At 47.5% G+C, this 22052-nt stretch overlaps 1 protein-coding gene across 1 annotated transcript in view; it reads left to right on the top strand.

Annotated features, from left to right (window-relative positions):
• Positions 1-1759: 1759 nt before the first annotated feature.
• Positions 1760-22052, top strand: part of DHX37 (DEAH-box helicase 37) — a 35015-nt gene continuing 14722 nt past the window's right edge. Inside the window, exons 1-15 of the mRNA XM_080986587.1 lie at positions 1760-1893; positions 4224-4393; positions 5199-5311; positions 5977-6292; positions 7601-7749; positions 9585-9677; positions 12502-12598; positions 13177-13290; positions 14024-14125; positions 14990-15104; positions 15784-15879; positions 17281-17354; positions 18374-18518; positions 20553-20629; positions 21034-21266. Of these exons, the coding sequence (XP_080842713.1) occupies positions 1797-1893; positions 4224-4393; positions 5199-5311; positions 5977-6292; positions 7601-7749; positions 9585-9677; positions 12502-12598; positions 13177-13290; positions 14024-14125; positions 14990-15104; positions 15784-15879; positions 17281-17354; positions 18374-18518; positions 20553-20629; positions 21034-21266 (1991 nt within the window). The 5' untranslated portion in view covers positions 1760-1796. The remainder of the gene's footprint in view (positions 1894-4223; positions 4394-5198; positions 5312-5976; positions 6293-7600; positions 7750-9584; positions 9678-12501; positions 12599-13176; positions 13291-14023; positions 14126-14989; positions 15105-15783; positions 15880-17280; positions 17355-18373; positions 18519-20552; positions 20630-21033; positions 21267-22052) is intronic.

The raw sequence follows: 22052 nt of genomic DNA, 5'->3' as shown, positions 1-22052 counted from the left end.
ATGGTTTTCCCAGTAGTGATGTATGGAAGTGAGAGCTGGACCATAAAGAAGGCTGATCGCCGAAGAATTGATGCTTTTGAATTATGGTGCTGGAGGAGACTCTTGAGAGTCCCATGGACTGCAAGAAGATCAAACGCATCCATTCTGAAAGAAATCAGCCCTGAGTCACAATGATTATGAAGAGTCAAAAGTAAAGGGGAAAGATTGCTTGTCTACATGTATAGAAGAACTGAGTGTATACCTTTGCTAGTGCAATCCTACCATGTCTACTCAGAAGTAAATCCTATTGAATTAAATGAGGCTTATTCCAAATTGAAGGGGGCTAGGATTGCAGTTATTGATTGAACACAGTGGGGCTTAGGCTGCAACCTTAACTTACCTGGGAGTCACTCTCATTGAATTCAACAGGGCATGCTTCTCAGCAGACATGGTTTATAGGTCTGCTCTGTTACTTCTGAGCAAAGATATGAACTCATTGTCAAAATATATTTGCTGAATTCTGTCCTACATATACACAAGCCAAAAAAAAAAAAAAGTATTTACATTTGACTCTTCCTAATAATTGTGATATTTTTTGATGTTTGCTTGTTTAGAGATTTCTCTATTCTGCTATAGAAATACTGTATAGTTAAACTAAAGTGGTTTTCATAGGGTGGGGCAAGAGGGGGTCGCAAATTTCAGAGTAGCATTTCACAGTAGCATTTTGTATACCTCTAGATAGATAGATATAGATATATGATTTGCAGGAAATGGTGGTGATGATTTATACCCCGCCCATCTGGCTGGGTTTCCCCAGCCACTCTGGGCGGCTTCCAACAAAATATTAAAATACAGTGGTCTGTTAAACGTTAAAAGCTTCCCTAAACAGGGCTGCCTTCAGATGCTTTCTAAAAGTCTGGTAGTTGTTCTTCTCTTTGAGAGGGCATTCCACAGGGCTGGTGCCACTACCAAGAAGGCCCTCTTCCTGGTTCCCTGTAACTTGGCTTCTCGCAGGGAGGGAACCGCCAGAAGGCCCTCAGTGCTGGACCTCAGTGTCCGGGCTGAATGATGGGGGTGGAGATGCTCCTTCAGGTATACTGGACGGAGGCCGTTTAAGGCTTTCAAGGTCAGCACCAACACTTTGAATTGTGCTTGGAAACGTACTGGGAGCCAATGCAGATCTCTCAGGACTGGTGTTATATGGTTTTGGCGGACATTCCCAGTCCCCAGTCTAGCTGCCACATTCTGGATTAGTTGTAGTTTCCGGTTCATCTTCCAAGGTAGCCCCACATAGAGCGCATGGCAGTAGTCCAAGCGGGAGATAACCAGAGCATGCACCACTCTGGCGAGACAGTCTGCGGGCAGGAAGGATATATAACATTTCAAAATGAAAGCAAAAGCATCAAGCGATAGTGAGGACAATCCTAGTTGTGTTTTCCCACGTAGCTTCATCAATTAAGAATTGGGCGGGGCGCGAGCACATTTTTCTTCTGCAAGTGCGGCCCAGAAAGAGAGTTTGAGAAGGACTCCTCAAGCAAGATGAACAACAAGCAGCTCCCCTGCGAGCATTGGGCAGGGGGAGCAACAGGCGCCCTCAGGTTGGGGCTTTATTTATGCATGGCAGAAAACACCGCGCCACGCGGCGCAGAAATCCCGCCCTGGGCGCTCCCTTGGCGACCTTCGCGCGGCCCCGCCCACGTGAGCTGGTGCCCGCTCTCGCGAGACCTGCGGCCCCGTCCCTCGCCGGAGGCGGAAGCGCGGCGCTGGCTGGGCGTCTGGCGGTGCACGTGGCCGGCTGCGCGCCCCGAGTCGCCCCGATGGGCCGAGCGCGCCCCAGGCGCAACTGGAAGGCCCGCCGCCCGGAGAGCCGCGGCCCGCGGGGCGCCCCGGAGCCCGTGCAGCTGGAGCTGGGCGGTGAGTCGGCCTCCCCCCGCCCCATCCCCGGGAGGCTCGCCGGGCGCCTTCCGCACATAGGCTTAGGCGCCAGGCAAAGCGTCCCTCCTCTCCCGGGCCTTGGGCTGCTCAAGAAGTCTGGCCTGTTGAAGCAGCCTTTCTCCGCCTCGGGTCCCCAACTCCCAGCCTCCCCGACCACGAGCCCTGCTAGCTGGGGATGGTGCGGGGCTGGTGTTGTTTTGTACTGGTACTGTGGTGTATATGTTTGTGTTTTTGTATTGTAAACCACCCTGTGATCCTCGGGTGCTTAGAAATGTAATAAATTATTATTAATAATACAGCGGTACCTCTGGTTACATACTTAATTCGTCCCGGAGGTCTGTTCTTAACCTGAAGCACCACTTTAGCCTATGGGGGCTCCTGCTGCCGCCGCGCCGCCGGAGCACGATTTCTGTTCTCATCCTGAAGCAAAGTTCTTAACCCGAGGTACTATTTCTGGGTTAGTGGAGTCTGTAACCTGAAGCGTATGTAACCTGAGGCGTATGTAACCCGAGGTACCACTGTAATCACCCCTGACCACTGGCCCTGCAGGTTGGGGTGGCAGGAGCTGTGGCCAAGCCCCAGCTGACCGGACTAGGGTGTCATGAAATTTAAGGGGGCCTTTAAGAACTTGCCTCTAAGAGTCCACAAACACCATCTGGTATCCAAGGGTAGCTTACATTGTTTTTATTTTATCTAGTTGTCATAGCTAATCACTGCTGATAGCCTTTATCCCCCTCTGATGAATTTGTCTAAACTAGTGGCCCTCCTTGCTTCTTGCAGCAATGAGTTCTGTAAGTAGAATACACATTTCTTATGGGCTGCTGAGAGACCAGCTCACTTTGACTGAATAACTTGAATTTGCTTCTTTCCCTCCACCTCTCTTAAACTCCCTCTCCGTCTATTTCCCCCCCTCTTTTGTCATGGCATTTATTCTGTAAGCTTGCAGGAGAGAGTGCTATTTTACCCAGGTCTCTTCTTTTGGGCTTACCATAGGTTGGACACGGAGAGAATGATGCTGGACTAGGTGGGCTGTGGACATGATCCAGCAGGGCTCTAATTATGTTCTCATGAGAGTCCATAGTTGGGGTAGGCTCATAGCTCAGTGTTATGCAGATGGTCCCAGGTCTAGTCCCTTGCATCTCCAGGTAGGTTTGGGAAAGATCCCTGTCTGAAATGCTGAAGAGTCGCTGCCAGTCAGTTCAGACAATGCTGAGCTGGATCTTGGACACAGCATCCTGTTAGGGTTCCTGTGGGTTGGTGTCATTCACTCTGGGAGTCCTTTTGCCTGAAGAGTGGTGTAAAAAGTCTTTGGGGTGGTGAGGAAAGGGTAGGTTATAAATATGATGAATAAAAATTATCCTTCTCTCCCTTGGATGCTCTGATCACGTTCTGTGCATATGTCCACTTTCCCAAGACACTTATACGCTGCCCTGCTGTGTCCATGTGAACGGTACATGGATCAGTTGCAAGTTTCCATGAAGAGGTCAGAAGTAAGTGGTGTGATGCTGCTTGTCAGCCTGGGAAGGTAGCCTATCTAGGAGAAGGAAACCTCCACTGCCTTGAGGGATTTCTTCAGGAGAAGGAAAGGCTAAGGAGCAAACCCTACACAAATCCAGAGTGGAGTCCCTAAGACAGTTGGATGGTGCCTTGTACGCTTCCTTCCGGCAACTCCTGCAGCCAAGCTGGTGTCAAACATCTTGCTCTGCTTTTCTTTGGACCACATCAGTGAGGCTGAGAGGGGGGTCCTGTCGTCTGGGCAGCCCAGGACCACCATACACACTGCTAAGGCTTGTGTCCCTGAGAGGTCACTTGGGGTGACCTCTAATACAACAGCTTGACTTCACCCCCAGAGGAGCACCCCATTGTTTCTCGAGACAGACAGATGCCAACAATGGATGCTGCCTTTAAACACTGCAGTCCTACACACAGTTATATCAGAGTATCAGAGGCATTACGCTTCTGTGTACCAGTTGCTGAAAACTACAAGAGGGGAGAGTGGTGTTGTGCTCAGGTCCTGCTTGAGTGCTTCCTGCAGTAATCTGGCTGGTCACTGTGAGAAAATACTGGACTAGATGGACCACTGACCTGATCCAGGAGGCTGTCCTGGTGTTCTTACGTCACTAAGCTGAACAGGGCTCACACTGGAGCAAACGTGCACAAGATTGTGCTGAAAATACTTCAAGCTGGGATGGGGAACATGTGTCCCACCAGATGCTGCAGTCCCAGCAACGTCTGAAAGGCCACAGGTCCCCCACTCCCCGTTTAAATATTGTGGTGACCAAAACAAGCCCTTCTTTCTGTTGTTCCAGATGAAGCCATTTCAAAAGGGGTGGATGAGTGTAACGCCCTGGTCCTCCCATCACAGAAAACCAAGGATAAAAAAGTAACTTCTGAAAAGGGCCCAGAAAAGAAGCCGCTGACCAAGAAGCAGAAGAAAATCCTGCAGAAGGTTTTGGAACAGAAAGCAAAGAAGGAAAAGGTATGTTTTGGAGTGTGGAGGCCAAGAGAACACCAAGGAGACATGTGGCCCGTGGCATCCTTGGGGAGGGCTGGGAGTATCCGCTGTCTGAAACCCAGGAGAGCTCCTGCCAGTCAGTGTAAACAATATTGAGATAGATGGACCAGTGGTTTTAGGATCACACAACATAAAAGAAAAATAGGATAAGGCAGGAAAAGGAATTCAAGCAAACACTGGTATTGGTTCTGAAAGATGCAATTTTTAAAATAATGCCCTCCTAGAATGTAAGCAGTTCTGGGAGAGGAGGAACCCAATGGAGCTGGCATCTCAATCGAGCCCCTCTGCCCGTCTCTCCCTCTGCTCCACTTTTTGCAGGGTGAGGGAAGTTCTGTGGCATCACAGCATATACAAGGCACTCTTCATTTTGCTTCTCACTGTATTTGAACTGTTAGGAAAATCTTACACACCACCCAGTATTAGCGAGGCCTGTATTCACACCATACATTTGAAGCATATGATACCGCTTGGCTTTCCCCAAAGAATCTGGGGAGCTGTAGTTTTTTAAGAGTGCTGAGAGTTGTTAGAAGACCTTCTTCCCATCTCAGAGCTACAATTCCTAGAGTGCCCTGGGAAGAGGAGTTAACTCTCCTCTTCCATTTTTGAGAACTGTAGCTCTATGCAGGGGGGTCTCCTAGCAACTCTCAGCGCCCTTAACAAACTACAGCTCTCACAGTTCTCTGGGGGAAGCCATCACTGTTTAAAGTGCTATCCTAGTGTAAACGCCTCCTAGGGCAGACTTGCTTCATACAACTCTTTCTAATCCTAGCGAGCGGAGTTGCTGAGAAAGCTGAGTGAAGTCCAGGCTTCCGAGGCTGAGATGAAGATGTTTTATACCACGTCCAAAATAGGAACAGGGGACCGGATGTACCAGCCTAAACGGTAAGTTCTGGGTACGTCCAGCTTGTTGCTCTTGTTGCAGTGTGGACATACTCTTCCCTTCTTTGGCCTTTTTGTGATCCACAGCAGGTGTGGGGCGTTCTCCCCGTGTAGCTTCCCTTGAGATCTCCAGCTTTCAGAGTGCATCTTCTTAGCTGGTGTCTCTGGTTCTGTAAAGCAAGATGGGCAGCCTGTAGCCCAGGGGCTGAATGCAGTCCCTGCCTCGTTCCATATGGCCCTCCAAATGCTGCAGAGAGCTGGAGGGGTGGGGAACAGAGAGAGAAAGTGAGGGGTGGGCAAGGTGGAGAGAGATGGGGACACACACAGAGAGAGAAGAACAGAAAGAGACGGGTGAAGTGAGAAAGAGTATGTGTATGAGAGAGAGAGATGGCACAGAGGGTGTGAATAAGAGAGGGGGGACTAGAGAAAGAGTGAGAGAAACAGACAGGGTGGCAAAGAAAGTGAGTGATGGAGTGGCAGAGAGAGAGAGCACTCTGCAATGCTGCAGACTTCACCCCCTTCTTGCTCCAATTTCATCCACATTTGGCTTTGGCTTGTGGCCCCTGACAGAAAAATAGTTCCTTATCCCTGCTGTGTTGCATCTGAGGATCTTAGATGTGCTTTGGGGTGGACTTGTCTCATGTGTCAATGTGACATGGGTGTTTCAGGGCAATCCAAGAAGTGAGCACCTCTCATCCAGAAAAAATTAAAAGCGTTGGTGGTGCAAACAGAAAAAGATGCAGACCTGAACTGGAGTCTGAAGAGGAGTCTGAGATTTCCTCGGAGGAAGAGGAGGAGGAAAAGGAGCCAAAAGAGCAGACAGAAAAGGCAGCCCCAGAGGTTCCTAGCACTATCCTGCTGCCTGAGGAGCCAAAGAAAGCCATTGCATCTCCACCCAGCACACCGAAGCAACATTTTCATGCTCCCAAGCCATCATTGGGGCCTACTGTGTTCATCCCAGTGGACAGATCCCCCGAGATTCAGGTCAGTTTTGAATGCCAACAAGCTAAAAATGCACCCTGTTGCATCACAAGCAGCAGCAGCAGCAACAACAGTGGGTCACCCATGTGAGATTCATGACACTTTTCTCTGCAGAAGTGCATGCAGATTCCACGTACAAAATGCCTTTTAGTATTTGTGTTAACAATAAACTGGGGGTGTTTTGAGACGTGGAATCTTTTGATGTAATTCTTCTTGGGCACATGATATTTGTGACCTTAGAGCTGAACAGATGCTGAAGAGGAGGTCAAAATCTGGACCTAAAGAGCTCATTTTTATTTATTTAGTGCAGGTGCCCTCCAAAGTGTTGTTGGACTCCAGCTCCCATCAGCCCCAGTCAGCATGGATAGTTAGCTGGAAAGATGGGAAATCGTAGTCAACACGATCTGGAAGGCACCAATGTGCAGATATATCCTGTCATTCATCCATCATGAAGCTCAGGGTTGTGGGTATTGGGTTGCCAAACTGTCTCCCATCCAGGCACTAACCAGACTAGGCCCTGCTTAGCTTTATCAAGGTGTCTCAGACTTGCCCATCTCACCATTCAGTATGGTGAGGGAAATTTTTCAACTTCTGCATACGGATGTGAAGTGACATTCTCCTCATTACATGGTCAGACAATGCTGAAGATCAGCTTGCCAAGTGGTTATGCCCACCCTCTCAGAATGGCATGCCCATCTTTGGCCTCTTAAATTTCTTGATACAGAGAGGAGAATTTCCCCCTTCACACTTGAACCCCTGGCAGAGATATAGAGAAACAGGAAAGCAGTTAAAAAAAAAGAAGCCTCTCTGAAGGATGGGACAGGCAGCTGCTTCACCAAGTGGTTATGATTATTGTTTATTTCATTTAATATATGTCTCCCACTTTTCACCATGGAAGCTTGCCACTTGTGTATCCTTTGGTAACACTCTGCCAAGTAATGAGGTGAATTTTACCTCAGATTTATGCACTTGCCTAATGTCAGAAATCTGACATTACCCACGGTAGTGTTTAAAATTCTTGGGCATGGCAAAAAAACTAGATTACTGGTTTCCTTAGAGAATTAAATTCTCATTGCAGTAAGCTACTGCTTGTATATTGATTTGTAGGGCTGCAACCCTAAACACACTAACTGATTATTAAGCTCCACAGAACACAGTGGGACATACATCTGTGTAAACATGCAGAGGACTGCACCCTAAACTCACACCACTGGAAGTTACTTTAAATTAATTGTTTGATGCCATTTTAATTCATTTTAGATCAGTAATTTGACCCTTTGCCTATGTAAAGATGTAACTTTGCTTTGAAAGGAAGCCAGGCTGAAGCTCCCAATCCTTGCCGAAGAACAAGTCATAATGGAAGCCATCAATGAGAACTCTGTTGTTATCATATGTGGAGAAACTGGCAGTGGGAAGACCACGCAAGTCCCTCAATTTCTCTATGAAGCAGGATATGCCAGGTATTACACCTTTTAAAAAAACACCACTTATTTTATGCCAAGAGGAAAAAATATCAGTGTTCCTAGATTTTGGTGCTTTGACAAGTTGCCTTCTCCTTCGCCATGGAGTTCCCTCCAAAAACAATAATTGTACTCTGAGAGTGATTGGCTGAGCTGGTGTGATGGCACAGAATCTTCAGTTGTTCAGGGGGAGCTAGTAAACCCGTTTGTAGCCCAGCTTCTGTGCTGGAAAAGAAAGTTGTCTGTTAGGTTGGGATTATAATCTTGCCCACAGGAAGATTGCAAACTAGAAGGAGGTCCCAGGATGCAGGACATCTGAGCAGCAAGGAGACCAGAGCAAGGGTGATAAGTAGGCCATGCCATGGGAAAGAGGGAAGTGAGAGAAGGGCGTGCGGAGAGTGAGGCTGAAGGAAACGTGTGAAGCAGATGAGCAAGTGAAGGGACCAAGCAGAGAAGGGGCTCTGAAGGTTTATAGCACTTGAAGACAGGAGAGGCTGTATGCTTTGGAAGGGAAACAGGAATGCTAGGAGATTCCAGAAATGGCTGCTCCTGCATGCAGAAGGTCGCAGGTTCAATCCCTGGCACCTCCTGGTAGGTCTTAGAGAGAACCCAGCCTGAAATCCTTTAGAGCTGCTGCCAGTCAGTGTAGACATCAGTGGACCTTTCTTAAACATAAGGCCGCTTCTTATGTTTTCTTTGCTCAGGAAGCAGACTGGTTTAACCTGTTGCCCTGGGACTGCAGGGATTAAGGGAGGCACACTCTGGTCCAGGCTCCCAGGAACAGCAGCATGGCAAGGGCGAGTGGCGCGGCCAGCGAAGGAGCAGATGCCACAACACTTGCTCTTGTCTTCTCTCCCCATTCCTTTTCTCTTGTATTGTGCCTCTTGGATGTTGAGTCTGGACAGGGACTGTCTTACCTTTAAATATATGTATGTTACTATGAAGATTTCAGTTGCTTTTACAAATGACCTGGGGCAAAATAAGCCTGGAAAGCAGGGAGCAGAGGAAATAATATCTGGTGGGGTCATGCAATTAGAAAGAAGGGGAGAAGCCAAAGAGAAAAGAAGGCTGGGGCTGTGCACTGGAAGCAGAAAGGAACTGCGCAGGCAAAGGGTGGCAGAGGGGCATGGTCCAGGGCAAGAAAGCAGAGCATCGCTGTGCCTAGACCAGCCTGGCCTAACCCAGTGCCCACCAGATGGTGGTGGATGACAGCACCCATCATCCCTGACCGTTGCCGCACTGGCTAGAGCTGATGGGGGTTGCAGTCCAGCAGCCTCAGGCTGGGCAAAGGCTGGTATTGGAGAGTGGAACTCATCAGTAGTGGCTTCTGCTTTTAGCATTGTGACCTACCAACATTTTTGTGCGTTAGTGAGAGTCAGAGTGTGACAGCCGTGAGGGTAAATCTCAAACATTAATTTGCACTAGTCAGCCAGCAGTTGTTGCTGTTTTATTTCTATCCCAGCCTTCCTCCAAGAATCTCAAGGTGGCAATTACATGCCTCTCCCCCTCACTGTTTTGTCCTTGCAACAACCTTGTGAGGTAGGTTAGGCTAAGAGACATTGATTGGCTGAAGATCACCCTGTGAACTTCATGGCCAAGTGGGGATTTGAACCCTGGTCTCCCAGGTCCTAGCCTGATACTAACCACTGCACCATGCTTTGGGTTCAGGCTGTTAGTAAGATAAAGTATAGTTCTTCCCTTGGGTTCTTCTCAGTTCTGTGTAGAACTGAAGGAACAGGGGTTGTGTTGCAACATGATCTTCTCTCTCCCCCCCTCCAAATTCCTTTTTTCTTTCCTTGCTGACAATAATAATCTTTCGTTCACTGCTCTTGTAGCCATGGCGGCATCATCGGAATCACAGAACCACGGCGTGTGGCTGCAATTTCTATGTCCCAGCGTGTTGCAAAGGAGATGAACTTATCACATAGGTAAGCGTACTTGCACAAACTCCAGAAAGTGTCCTTTAGATCAACCTTCTCTCCAAGTGCTTTGGCCTACCAACTCCCCTTGGCCCCAGCCAAGGTCTGTGCCTTCAGCCAAGTGATGGTTGGGGGAAGCCTCTGCTTCAGATGACATCAGAAAAGGTGTTGAGAAACCGGGAACAAATGTTGGCCAGCCCACTGTTGGGACGTGTTCAGAACTCAGGAAAGTGAGCTGTCACAAGGTGGAGCTGCTCATTCACTGCATCCCACTTCTGATTATTCCCCTGCTCCTTGACCAAGTAATAAAGTCACCCCATATCCTGACATCAATCACTCTGCATGTTCCCCCTTCTCCACTGCATGTCATTGGCTGGTAGAGTTGGGACATTGTGAGCAACATGGGGCAAGTGTCAGTATGCCTACCAGAGTACAGAGATGCTGTCCTGTGTGAGATTGGTTGCCACCAGCGGGTGTTTTTACTGGGATGGTTTTTCTCAGGGCAGACCCCAGCCATTTAGGGGTCGGGATCTGAGCATGCATAATGCAGAGCTCATACTCTGGCTCGGTGATCATCACCTGACCCACCTCTAACTCCTCTCCTGCCACATGGGACCCATGCTCACATACAGTACTTGCTTTGATTTATACATAATAGCGCTGAAGGGCACATTATTAGGTGTAAAATGGCAATCCACAGAAAAGTATACCGTATTTTTCTGTGTATAATACAGTGGTACCTCGCAAGACGAATGCCTCGCAAGACAAAAAACTCGCTAGACGAAAGGGTTTTTTGTTTTTTGAGCTGCTTCGCAAGACGATTTTCCCTATGGGCTTGCTTCGCAAGACGGAAACGTCTTGCAAGTTTGTTTCCTTTTTCTTAACACCGTTAATACAGTTGCGACTTGACTTCGAGGAGCAACTGATAGAACGCGGTGTGGTAGCCTTTTTTGAGGTTTTTAAAGACTTCGGTGATTTTTGAAGCTTTCCCAAAACTTTCCCGACACCGTGCTTCGCAAGACGAAAAAAATCGCAAGACGACAAAACTCGCGGAACGAATTAATTTCGTCTTGCAAGGCACCACTGTACTAGGTTTTTTTCCTAAAAAATAATGTCAAAAATTTGGGGGCATCTTATACACGGATACATCTCCCCCCATTTTCTGAAATCAGAGTCCCCCAAAATAGGGGGTGTCTTATACATGAGGGCGTCTTATAGACGGAAAAATACGGTACATAGTGTTTCCTTAGCATTGCTAGTAAATGAAAACCGGTGATTTGTATACTTGTTCTTAGCCAAAAGGCCGAGGAGCTATTGAAACCCAGTGAGTTTTTAAAAACAGACTCATAATGGCAACCACTGTGCAGTTGAGCTTCCCACCTCAGTAGACACTTGTGTATTCTAGTCCCAGCATACTTCCATTCTAGAAGTCTAGAAAGCCTTAGAAAGTGAATGGCTGTCCCTGCTCCATAGAGGACTCCCATGAAGGACACAACAGGCCAGAAATACATTTCATACTGGAAAATGCTTCTGCCTTTCTCCTACCACTTTGCAGCGCCCAGGGAGATTGATAAAACGAATGGCTCGCCAGAAGAATTGAGTTCCAGCCCAGGCAGTGCTCCTTTGGTTTGGTCAGCCTTAGCTGGGGTCTGATGAAGCAGCAACAGCCTTGCTGCAACCCACCTGGGATGGCCTTGTGCCCCATCTGTGGGTCCCAGCCCACTGACTGAAGGCCTGTGGTCCAACTCAAAATGCTTGGCTACACAGTGGGATGTGTTGTGGGGCGGGATGTTGTGTCCATGGGGCAGGCAGCTTTAGCTATAAAGAGGAGTGAATTAGAAGTGGGGTGTAGCCAGGTCCCAGCGGTGTAACAGTTCTCTTTGATGTTGAAAATGCAAATGCCATGGGTCTAAATCCGTAGCAGTGAATGCAAATTTAGCCTTTGCACAGTCGGCTGCTTTCTACACACACAGCCCTTTGTATCCTCCCAACCAGACAAGCAAGACGCATTCTCAGAATTCAAGGACGCAGTCAAGCCAGGCAAAGACACTCCAGGAGGTTGGGAGAGCCAAGGGCCAGACAGGAACCTGGAGGGTCACATTTCACCCTCAGGCTTGAGGCTTCTCGCTCCAGGCCTAAAATATTTCAGTGGGTCATATTTCCAAACACTGGAAAAGAGGACAGAGAGGAGATATGATAGCCATCTTCAAATATCTTAAGGGCTGCCACATGGAAGAGGCAGCAAGCTTGTTTTCTGCTGCTCTGGAGGGTAGGACTCAAGTTGCAAGAAAGGAGAATCCGACGAAACATCGGGAAGAACTTTTTGACAGTAACAGCTGTTCAGCAGTGGAACAGACTCCATCAGAAGGAAGTGGAGTCTACGTACTTCACTGGAGGTTTTTAAGCAGAGGTTGGATGGTCATCTATCATTATGCTTTTGCTGAGATTCCTGCATTGCAGGGGGTTGGACTAGAGGACCCTTGGGGTCCCTGCCAACTCTACAAGTCTATGACTGTGTGTGGTGTAGAGCAGGGGTCAGCCACCTTTTTCAGCCGTGGGCCGGTCCACCATCCCTCAGACCTTGTGGGGGACAACTATATTTTGGAAAAAAAATACGAACGAATTCCTATGCCCCACAAATAGCCAAGAGATGCATTTTAAATAAAAGGACACATTCTACTCATGTAAAAACACGCTGATTCCGTGGGCCGGATTGAGAATGCGATTGGGCCGCATCTGGCCCACGGGCCTTAGGTTGCCTACCCCTGTTCTAGAGTGCTGGTTTGTTTGATGTTGGGTTGATCCCAGAGTTCCTTTCATCCTCTATCCTCAGGGTGATTTCATACCAAATCCGTTACGAAGGAAATGTGACAGATGACACCAAAATCAAATTCATGACAGATGGTGTGTTGTTGAAGGAAATCCAGAAGGTATGGTGGTGGTTCTTCCTTTCAGAAACGAAATGCAGCTATGCCTATGTAATGCTACTTCTTAACATGTTGACATACTTTTGATGCAGCCAGTTCCCAACCTGCTGCCCTCCAGACTTTCATTACTCTGGCCATTTGCCATGCTTACTGAGGCTGATGGGAGTTGGAGTCCAAAAGATGTGGAAGGCACCAGGCTGGGTTTAGGGTGACTAAGAGATAGCTCAGGATGGAGCTGAACTGGATGGGTTGTCATTGACTGAGTCACTAGGCAACAGTCCCCCCCCCCCCTGCAAAAAAACAACCAGAATTCAGATTCAGGAATGAGAGAAGGGTTTTGCACTTCCTTGTGAGGTCCTCAGAACCGTGTTCAGTTTAAAGAAGTGGCTTAGGGGCATCTTCTTCAGGCTTCTAGATGTTTTTGATTGCCACTCCCATCAGCCCAGCCTGCTTAGACCCACATGCAGGTTTTGAGCCACAAATTCCCCCTTAAAGATCAAATCAGTTGATAAGTCTGGTTGAATTTTGATGTGTGGTTGTGGTATTCCTCATACACCCACCCACCCTTTTGGTCTTCCCAGGATTTCTTGTTGTCCAAGTACCGGGTCATTATTCTCGATGAAGCTCATGAAAGAAGCATCTATACGGATATCCTGATTGGTCTTTTATCACGCATTGTGCCACTCAGAGCCAAGGTAAGGAGGGAAAGGGTGGTTACGTATCAATAGCATTCTAACATTTGATTGTTTTGGTTTTTACAAATACAGTCATACCTCGGTTTACAGACGCTTCAGGTTGCGTGTTTTCAGGTTGCGCACTGCGCCAAACCCAGAAGTACCGGAATGGGTTACTTCTGGGTTTCGGTGCTCGCACATGCGCTGAGGAGCCGAATTGTGACCCACACGTGCGCAGACGCGGTGCTGCGGGTTGCAAATGTGCCTCTCGCACGGATCACGTTCACAACCCAAGGGACCACTGTAATCATATGTGCTTGATCTTACATTCACGCCTTGAAAATACTAGGACTCCAGTGCTCCTTAAACTGATGTTTCACAGCTGATGTTTCACAGTTTCCATTTGATTCTTACTATTTTAATACTTCTGTGCAAACTTTGCATGAAAAGAAGGCACATTGATGCTGAAAGTAAGAGAATGAATAAATAGCAGCACTTTAAATTTGGTCCAGGAACAGATAAGGTAGGGTTGCCAAAGTTGTTGAGCTTTTTTTGGGAAAATCTCAAATAGTTTTTGAGCGTAATATGCTCATAGGACTAGTTAATTTGTCATTCAGCTGCTAGAATACTGCGGGCAGTTTCTGAGCAGTCTTCAAACATCTTACATCAAGTTCCTCCAGATTTGGCTACATCTTATCTCCACCAAGCAAACTCCTGCCTTCTTGCCTGTGTTTTTGTTCTTATACATTGACAGAAAGGACACCCGCTGAAGCTGATCATCATGTCTGCCACACTGCGTGTGGAAGATTTCACCACCAACAAGAAACTGTTTGCCAGTCCTCCTCCTGTTATACAGGTAACAGTGTGATAGCGGTTGGATTTAGTGTCACATTTTGTTCCAACACCAGAGGCCCCAGGGAAAGTGGCAAGCCTGGAGAGGGGAGCAGGGCTGGTCAAAGGGTGCTGGACTGCAGCTTGCTCCGGCAAAGGTTGGGAGCAGCCTTTGATGCCTCCTGTCTCTGGACTGCATCCCCTTGAGGGAGCTGCTGAGCCCTAAAAGGCCTGAACACGGGGACTCCTCCTCCTCCTCCCATAGCCTCCCTCCTGGCATGTATCAGGGCTGGTGAGGAGTGATGGGAGGGACCTGCTTCTTCAAGGAAGTGTCCGTGCCTGGCCTGTGGGCCCTGGCAGTCTGGGAGGTTCCTGTCTATACTTGTGGGTATAGGGCAGTATAATTCTTTTAGTAATAATTCCCTCAGGCACGGCGGTCTCCAGCTCAGGAGTGGAGATTGCAGCTTTCTCAGAAGCGCAGCTCCTGCACTTCTCCTGAGAGTGGGCAGGCAGCAGGGTGGGATGCACAAGCTTAAAGAAAAACACTTTTGAGAACCATTTTAGAAGAGCTCCCATCATATTCCTGTTTCGAGAAGGCTTTAATCTCTGCTCATCAATTTAAGAGCAGAGATTAAATCCTGCTGCCTTGGCTTTATGATCCTGTTCCCTGCTGGAGGCATAGAGCCAATGCAGGATTAAACCACATGTTCTTGCCCGTTAGCTGGCATCACAGGTGGGTGGGTGTGGTTTGGAGGAAATGGCCTCACAGGCCAGATTGGAGCCCCTGGCAGGCCAAAAGGGACCTGTGAGCCAGAGATTCCCCAGGTCTAAATAGACATGCTTTGTCGTTCTGGGCAACTGCTCTTTACCTGTATTGTTTTCTCTGTAGGTGGATGCGAGGCAATTTCCTGTGGCAGTTCATTTTAACAAAAGGACCCCACTGGATGATTATAATGGAGAATGTTTCCGGAAAGTCTGTAAAATTCACCGAATGTTGCCATCGGGTAAGCTGACTGGCACAGACTTTTGTCTGTAATAAAAACCATAAAATTAGCTTTCAAATAAGGAACTGGAGTGATTCTCTTTTATGTCCTGGAGCAGGTTCAGAAAAGGGCAGAATGATCAGGGGGCTGAAGACAACACTCCCGGGAGGGAACTTGGCCACATTTGGGGCTTTTTAATTTAGATAAATAGTGAGCCGGAGGCGTATGATTACATACTTAAAGGTTAAGAGGTGGGTGCAGGAAAGAACACTTTATGGTTTCAGTACGCTGAAATTCTTTCTGAATTGCAAGAATATTTTAGTTGTCCCAACCAAATTAGAGACTTGCCTGAACTGGAGAAAATCCCCTGAGGAGAGGGATTGGCAATTCAACCACTCTGTGAAGGGCATAGAGGGTCTCCTAACAACCCACAGCACCCATAAGAAACTATAGTTCCCAGAATGCTATGGGGAAAGCCATGACTGTTTAAAGTGGGATGACACTGCTTTAAATGTATAGTACAGATGTTGTCTTGATGTGACAAAATTCTGTGACTTAAAAAAAATAAATTGTGCCAGTTTTTATGAAGAAGACATTGATTAATGTTTTATTTCAAAGCATAGACACTGGTGCTTCTTGCCACATTTCCCGCTCCCACAATGCCTGTGGCCTAATTTTAAGATATTTTATCTTCTTGCAGGGGGCATCCTGGTGTTCCTCACTGGCCAGGCTGAAGTACATTCACTGTGTAGGAGGCTGAGGAAATCGTTCCCTTTCCGCAAAAATGCACCCCAAGGTAACTGATGCCCTCAGAGAAACGCATTGGTATTTCTGTATTAAAATCCCAAATAATTGGCATGGTACCAACTCAATAAGTGCAGTCTTGCAACTCTTCCAAAAAGCATATTTGTTAAAAGCATTCTCCAAGCCTTTGCGCATGGCCTGCCTCAAGTCCTTGAGGGACAGAATTTGCGTGAGAAGTTACTTCTCTGACAGCCACTGCTTTTCCTTGTCCAGTGGCAGGGAAAACAGCAATCCCAGAGTTGAATGATTTTGCGCCCTGGGTGTGAAGCATGCATTTGAGCAAGAGTCAAGGATAGCACCCTGGCAGGCCAGACCAAGACTGGCTGTTAACCTGGCAGTGCCAAAACCTGGCCTGGAAGCTTGCATATCCTCCAGGTCAGGGAGAACCAAAGGGTTGCGGAGGTGGGTGAAGCCACCCTGAAAGTCTGGGAGGACGCCTTTGGCCGGGGAACTTTTCGCGCTGCAATTCTCCATGGCTCACCACCAAGGGCAGCAAAGCACAGATCTAGACATTTATGCCAGTTTCACACAGCAAACTTGTTTGGAACTGGCTGCACTTCTCTTTACATTGCTCTATTTAAAAAAAAAACTGCCAATATCAAAATGCTGGTACAGAGATCTATGGTGTGACCACATTTTGAGTCTCTGTACTGTTCTGGCCAGCTCAACTCAAAGAGGGTATTCTAGAGCTGGAAAAGGTTCAGAAAGAGGCATCCTGAATGATCAAGGGGTTGGAGCGACTCCACCATGAAGAAAAGCGGCAGGGTTTGGTACTTTTTAGCTTAGAGGAAAAATGAGTGAGAGGCAACTTGTTAAAAGTTCATAAAATTCAGCATGGCATGGAAAAGTGGATAAAGAATATGTTTTTCTCTTAACTCTAGAACATGCAGACATCCAATGAATTTTCTTGAAAATTCTGAATATATATAATTTTTAAGTACTTCAGAAATTACTGTGATGGAAGGCAGCCTAGCTTGACTCCTCACAGTATCACTGGGGAGAGATATAATTTTGTATTTGGTCTGTGACTTGGTTTTTTTGCTTGTGTTATTGAGGGACCTCCTCCTTTGGGCTATTGCTCTTACTGTTGCCGCATAACACTCATCCCACAGTTGTGAGCACTGGATCTTTCAGTTTGGCAGAACCTATACTTTGACAGGTGCTGTCACTGTACTCTTTTCAGCACCAGCTTGAAACATATTTGTTTAGGCAAACCTAAAGGTGTTTTAATCATTTTTACTGTCAATTTTAGTTATCATTAAATATTTTAAATTATTTACACTGATAATAAATATAGTAAACTGCTTAGAGGTTTTACTACAATCCAAAAGGTGTAAGCCTTTTTCTTAAGTAAAAATATTGATGTAGATGCTGCTTCCTTTCTTCTTCCCAGGTGGTGATGAAGACAAGGAGGATTCGGTTGAAGAAATACGAAGATTTAAGAAATCCAAACGGAAAAAGAATGTGGTATGCTTTGATTGAGGGCTCCCAAGTGGAACCAACCCCAGTGGGGCTTGCATTTGGCATCAAATTTAAAAGGCACCGAGGAGCAGTTCAACGCTCCTTTGCAGCCAGCTCTTTCCCTGCCCCACACCTGGTGTGTGTGCGCGCATGTGCACACACACACTGGGAAAACTGTCTTGCAAGCGAAAATAGGGACAGAGATTCCTCACCACTTCCCTGCATCACAATAGGGTCCCCCAGATTAACAGCCTTTGATCCAGACTCATGAAAATGCTCCTTATTTCCAATACATTTGCCTCTTCCCCAGGCCCAGACACTTATTGGGATCCCAAGTTCTCAGGGCTGGGTCAGATGCAGGTCAGCACTCAAGAAGAAGGCACTAGCAGAAAAGTTAGCTCTTCATTGAAGAAAGCAACATACAAGGCAACAATGCCAACACACAGGACTGGCCCCTGTGAAACAGATGCCAGGACTGAAGCTCTTCACCTTCTACTTACCTCTAAGTCTTCCCCCCAGCTCCTGGGATGCTGGTGCAGCCCCTGTCCCTCCTCTGCTTCATCAACAGAGTCTTCACTGCTTTCTCCACCTGTCTCCTCTTGCTGTTGCCTTTTCAGCATCCAACCATTCCTCCCCTCCTTCCGCCTCTGATCTGTCCTCAGTGTCCCACCACAACCCTGGCTCTGAACCTTCCTCCTCAGGCTTCCCTCGGGTTCCCCGGCTGCTGCCTCCCACCCCTCCTCTTCATCCAGCCAGCCCCTGACACAAATCCACCTCCCATCCCATTTGGACCCTCCGAGGGTCTTCCAGCTCTAACTCTCCAAGCTCCTCATATTCCTCCCCAGGATCTGACCATCCCCTCCATGACACCTCCATGGGCCTCATGTCAACCACAGGGGACCAGGGGACCATGGCTGTTTTGAAATAGTGTTTCAGAAACCACTGCCTCTCTGTGCCTGTATGCGCTCTGAATTTCAACCTTTGAAAGCCATGATCCCTTTGTGCATTTCTCCTGATCCTTTCAGGTGCTGCCCAAAATAGATCTGGATAACTATTCTGTTATGCCAGTAGATGAAGGAGATGAAGACAGAGATGCAGGAGCTGAAGAAGATGCTGACGCTGCTTGCTCAGATCTTGACCTGGAATATGGAGATGATGGGCTGGAAGAAGGTTTGCCTCTTGGAAAATATGCTAAGGCAGTGTTGGTTCAGTTTCTGCAGGGCCCGCAGGCAAGACTTCCTCAGTGAGCCTTCCTCGCTCCTGTCATCATCTGCTGCTGCCCCACTCCTCCTCCTCTTGGATTTCCCCACCCTGCCACTAGCTTGCCAGGCAGAAAGTCAGTGAGCAAGCGGGCACTGGCATTTTCTGATCCTCCTCCTCCCCGACGCAGTTGCTCAGGCCAGAGGAAGAGGCTGGTGAGGAAGCAAGTGGGTTGCAGTGATGAAGAACAGGTGCAGGCTTAGGGGGGTCCCTTGCCAGAGACGTCCCTCGCTGGCAAGATGCCCAAATATACCAACCCCTGAGGCTGGCTTGTGTTTATACATGTTGGGACCAGACTTTATCATTGAGCTGTCATGGCGCATAGAATCATAGAATGAGAGTTGGAAGGGACTGGGAGGGTCATCTAGTTCCAACCACCTGCAGTGCAGGAATCTTTCGCCCAACATGGGGCTCAGTTAAGAGTCTCATGCTCTGCCGATGTGCCCTAATTTATCCTGCTCTGTTCTGTTTGTTGCATTTTCTCCCTCACTCCAAATAAATCACACCATTTTTGCGGGGGGGCCACTAGGGGGCGCATTGGAAGATGGCCGACAATACCATCTCTCCAACCCACACGGGGTAATTAAGAAGCTGTTATGGGAGTAGGCAGCCTCCCTTGTTGCCCCAAGGAAATGGGGAACACTGCCCTTGCCTGCTGTGCCCATAAATCGCCCCCTAATTCGAAAGAAGGGGGTGAGGGCCCTAGGCAGAATGCCCCCGTGTGGACCTCAGCTCTCCTGGACGCTGTCTCTGATCGCGCACTAGCTGCAGCAATTTGGAATAATTAATTACAAAAGAAGCAAATGCACATATTTCAAGTGAAGAAGGGGAGTGAAGTCTGCTAATTTAAGTGACCTCTGTGAAAGAAGACGACGGGCTGGAGAAACAGGAATATTTTACGATGAAGATACACCAAAGGCGGGGTATGTTGACAACGGGGCTGAATGGGGGGGGCGGAAAACCTTTTTTACTTTCCTTCTATGTGATTTACAAGAACCCCTCCTCATTAGAACCGTCGGTTGAACTGACCCAAGCAGGATGATTAAGGTCTGTGTGGAGATAAACTTTAACCAAAAGTATGCTTTATGGAGACCGAGAAGCAATAAGAGCTTTTGGGAATGGCGCAGCAATTAATTCGGAGTCGCCATCTTGCCAAAGGATTTATAGCCGGGAGGAAGAACGGATTTGTTTTCAGACTGCATTCCTAGTGAATCTCCTCAGAGGTTTTGAGAAAGGAGGCAGATTGGTGAAGATTAATGACGCTAAGACTGTTTTGATGTATGGAAGTGATGTTATATGGAAAACGTCTGGATATGGCTACTGGATAAAAAAATAATATCCACACAGGATTTCAAACTGTTCTAACCAGCTTGCGGAGACTATCAGAGGTCACAAAGAGAAAGGAAAAATATATGAAAATAACAACAAGAGATATGGAAAAATAATAAGAAAGGACTGGATAGTACTGTGAACATCATAAGGTTAGATTTGTGGACATCAAAACAGCAGTAAGAAGCAAGAAGTTGATAGGATCCCTTCGGAACTTGAAATATGGGTACCAACAAAAATTTAAAATTCGGCTGTGTAATTTGGAATTTATGTAATTTGGTTTGATTTGATGTGATTGGTCGGTTAATAAAAAATTATTCTTAAAAAAAAATATCACACCATTTTTGCAAAGTTTCCCCAGGGTTCCCTGTGAAGAGGAACTGACAGTTAATCCACTCTGGGAATTGTAGTTCTGTGAAAGGAATAGGGGCCTCCTAACAGCTCTCAACACTTTGCAAACTACAGTTCCCAGGATTCTTTGAGGAAGCAAGGACTGTTCCAAGCGTCATGATACTGCTTTAAATGTAGAGGGCTGGTTCAAATGGTGAAGTCAGTTGGACAGCCAGCAGACTGTTGCTTATTACTATTGTGTGTGTTTTTTAATTTTGTGTACAGGTGAGAACCCAGATTCCTCCCTCCCACTTTATGTTCTTCCACTTTACTCCTTGCTGGCACCAGAAAAGCAAGCCAAGGTAATGATTCATTTCCCTGGCTCCTCAGAAAATGTACCCATGAGCTCATTCTCCCAGTATGGATCCTTTATAAAACATCCGTAAACCCATACACAAGAGAGTGGTTTGGGCAGGTTTGCAGAAGCCCAAAAAACACCTGAGAACCAGCCCAGTGAGGATTGAGCATGCTCAATGGGCACAGAATGCTGAGTAGTAGGAATTGGCAGAAAGCTGGCAGAGAGGGGAATAATATAGAATATCCTGGAAGGAGGGCTTGGCTGGGTAGAGCCCTGAGCACTGGATGCTGCATCACTTTGTTGTATGCCTCACTTGCAGAATTTATAGGTTGTGGGCATCAGTTTCCATATTCCTGGGTGATTTTTCTAGGATCTCCCCCCCCCCAACCTTTTATTTCTGTACCCCAGGTTTTTAGGCCCCATCCTCCTGGGACCAGGCTCTGTGTTGTAGCAACCAACGTGGCTGAAACATCCCTGACCATCCCGGGCATCAAGTACGTGGTCGACTGTGGGAAGGTCAAGAAACGCTTCTACGACAAAGTCACTGGAGTCTCCTCTTTCAGAGTCACCTGGACGTCTCAGGCATCTGCCAACCAGCGGGCTGGCCGAGCTGGGCGCACAGAGCCCGGCCACTGTTACAGGTCAGCTGACTTCCCTTCTCTGTAGGAACACAAGAAGCTGCCTTCTGCTGAGTCAAACCGCTGGGCCCTCAAGATCAATCTTGTCTGCACTGACTGGAAGGGGCAACGCTGATCATTGATTGTAACGATAAATATTTGATTTGACTGGCAGTGGCTTTCCAAGGTTTCAGCCAGAAGCTGTTTTGCTAAATGCAAGTTCTTTTGGATTCAGTGGCAGTAGCACAAGTGGAGAGAAGTTCCTCACTTTTATTAAGTAGCAGGTTTGGATGCAGAATAAAAAGCAGTGAAACAGTCTTTAAGCAGAATAATATGGCATATGCAAGTTAAAATACTTCCCCATTCAGTTATCAGGGAATGATAAGAGAGAGACTCCAGCAGCACAGTACACAGCATCCAACAAGATCGAAGCTTGAGGATCAGACCCCACCAGGGAGATTTATACCCCTTAGATCAGGCATAGGCAAACTCAGCCCTCCAGATGTTTTGGGACTACAACTCCCATCATCCCTGACCACTGGTTCTGTTAGCAAGGGATGATGGGAGTTGTAGTCCCAAAACAACTGGAGGGCCGAGCTTGCCTATGCCTGCCTTAGATCCTTAGTGGCCAAGTGCTGGCTGGCCTAATATCTAAATTCCTCCCACCTGTTAAGCTAGGCAAATATACAGGGCCAGGGTTGTTAGTTGATCCTGCAGCTGCACCATTGCTGACAGGCACTCAAGCTTCAGCTGAAAGTGGATCTTTCCACATCCCAGGAGCACAAGCAGCAAATCAAGAGCGTAAAGCAA

The sequence above is a fragment of the Podarcis pityusensis genome (genome assembly GCF_964106645.2).
Source record: "Podarcis pityusensis genome assembly, chromosome: 16".
NCBI classification, from domain to species: domain Eukaryota; kingdom Metazoa; phylum Chordata; class Lepidosauria; order Squamata; family Lacertidae; genus Podarcis; species Podarcis pityusensis.
The sequence above is the reverse complement of the archived record's forward strand: the minus strand, read 5'-3'. Positions and strand labels throughout refer to the sequence as shown.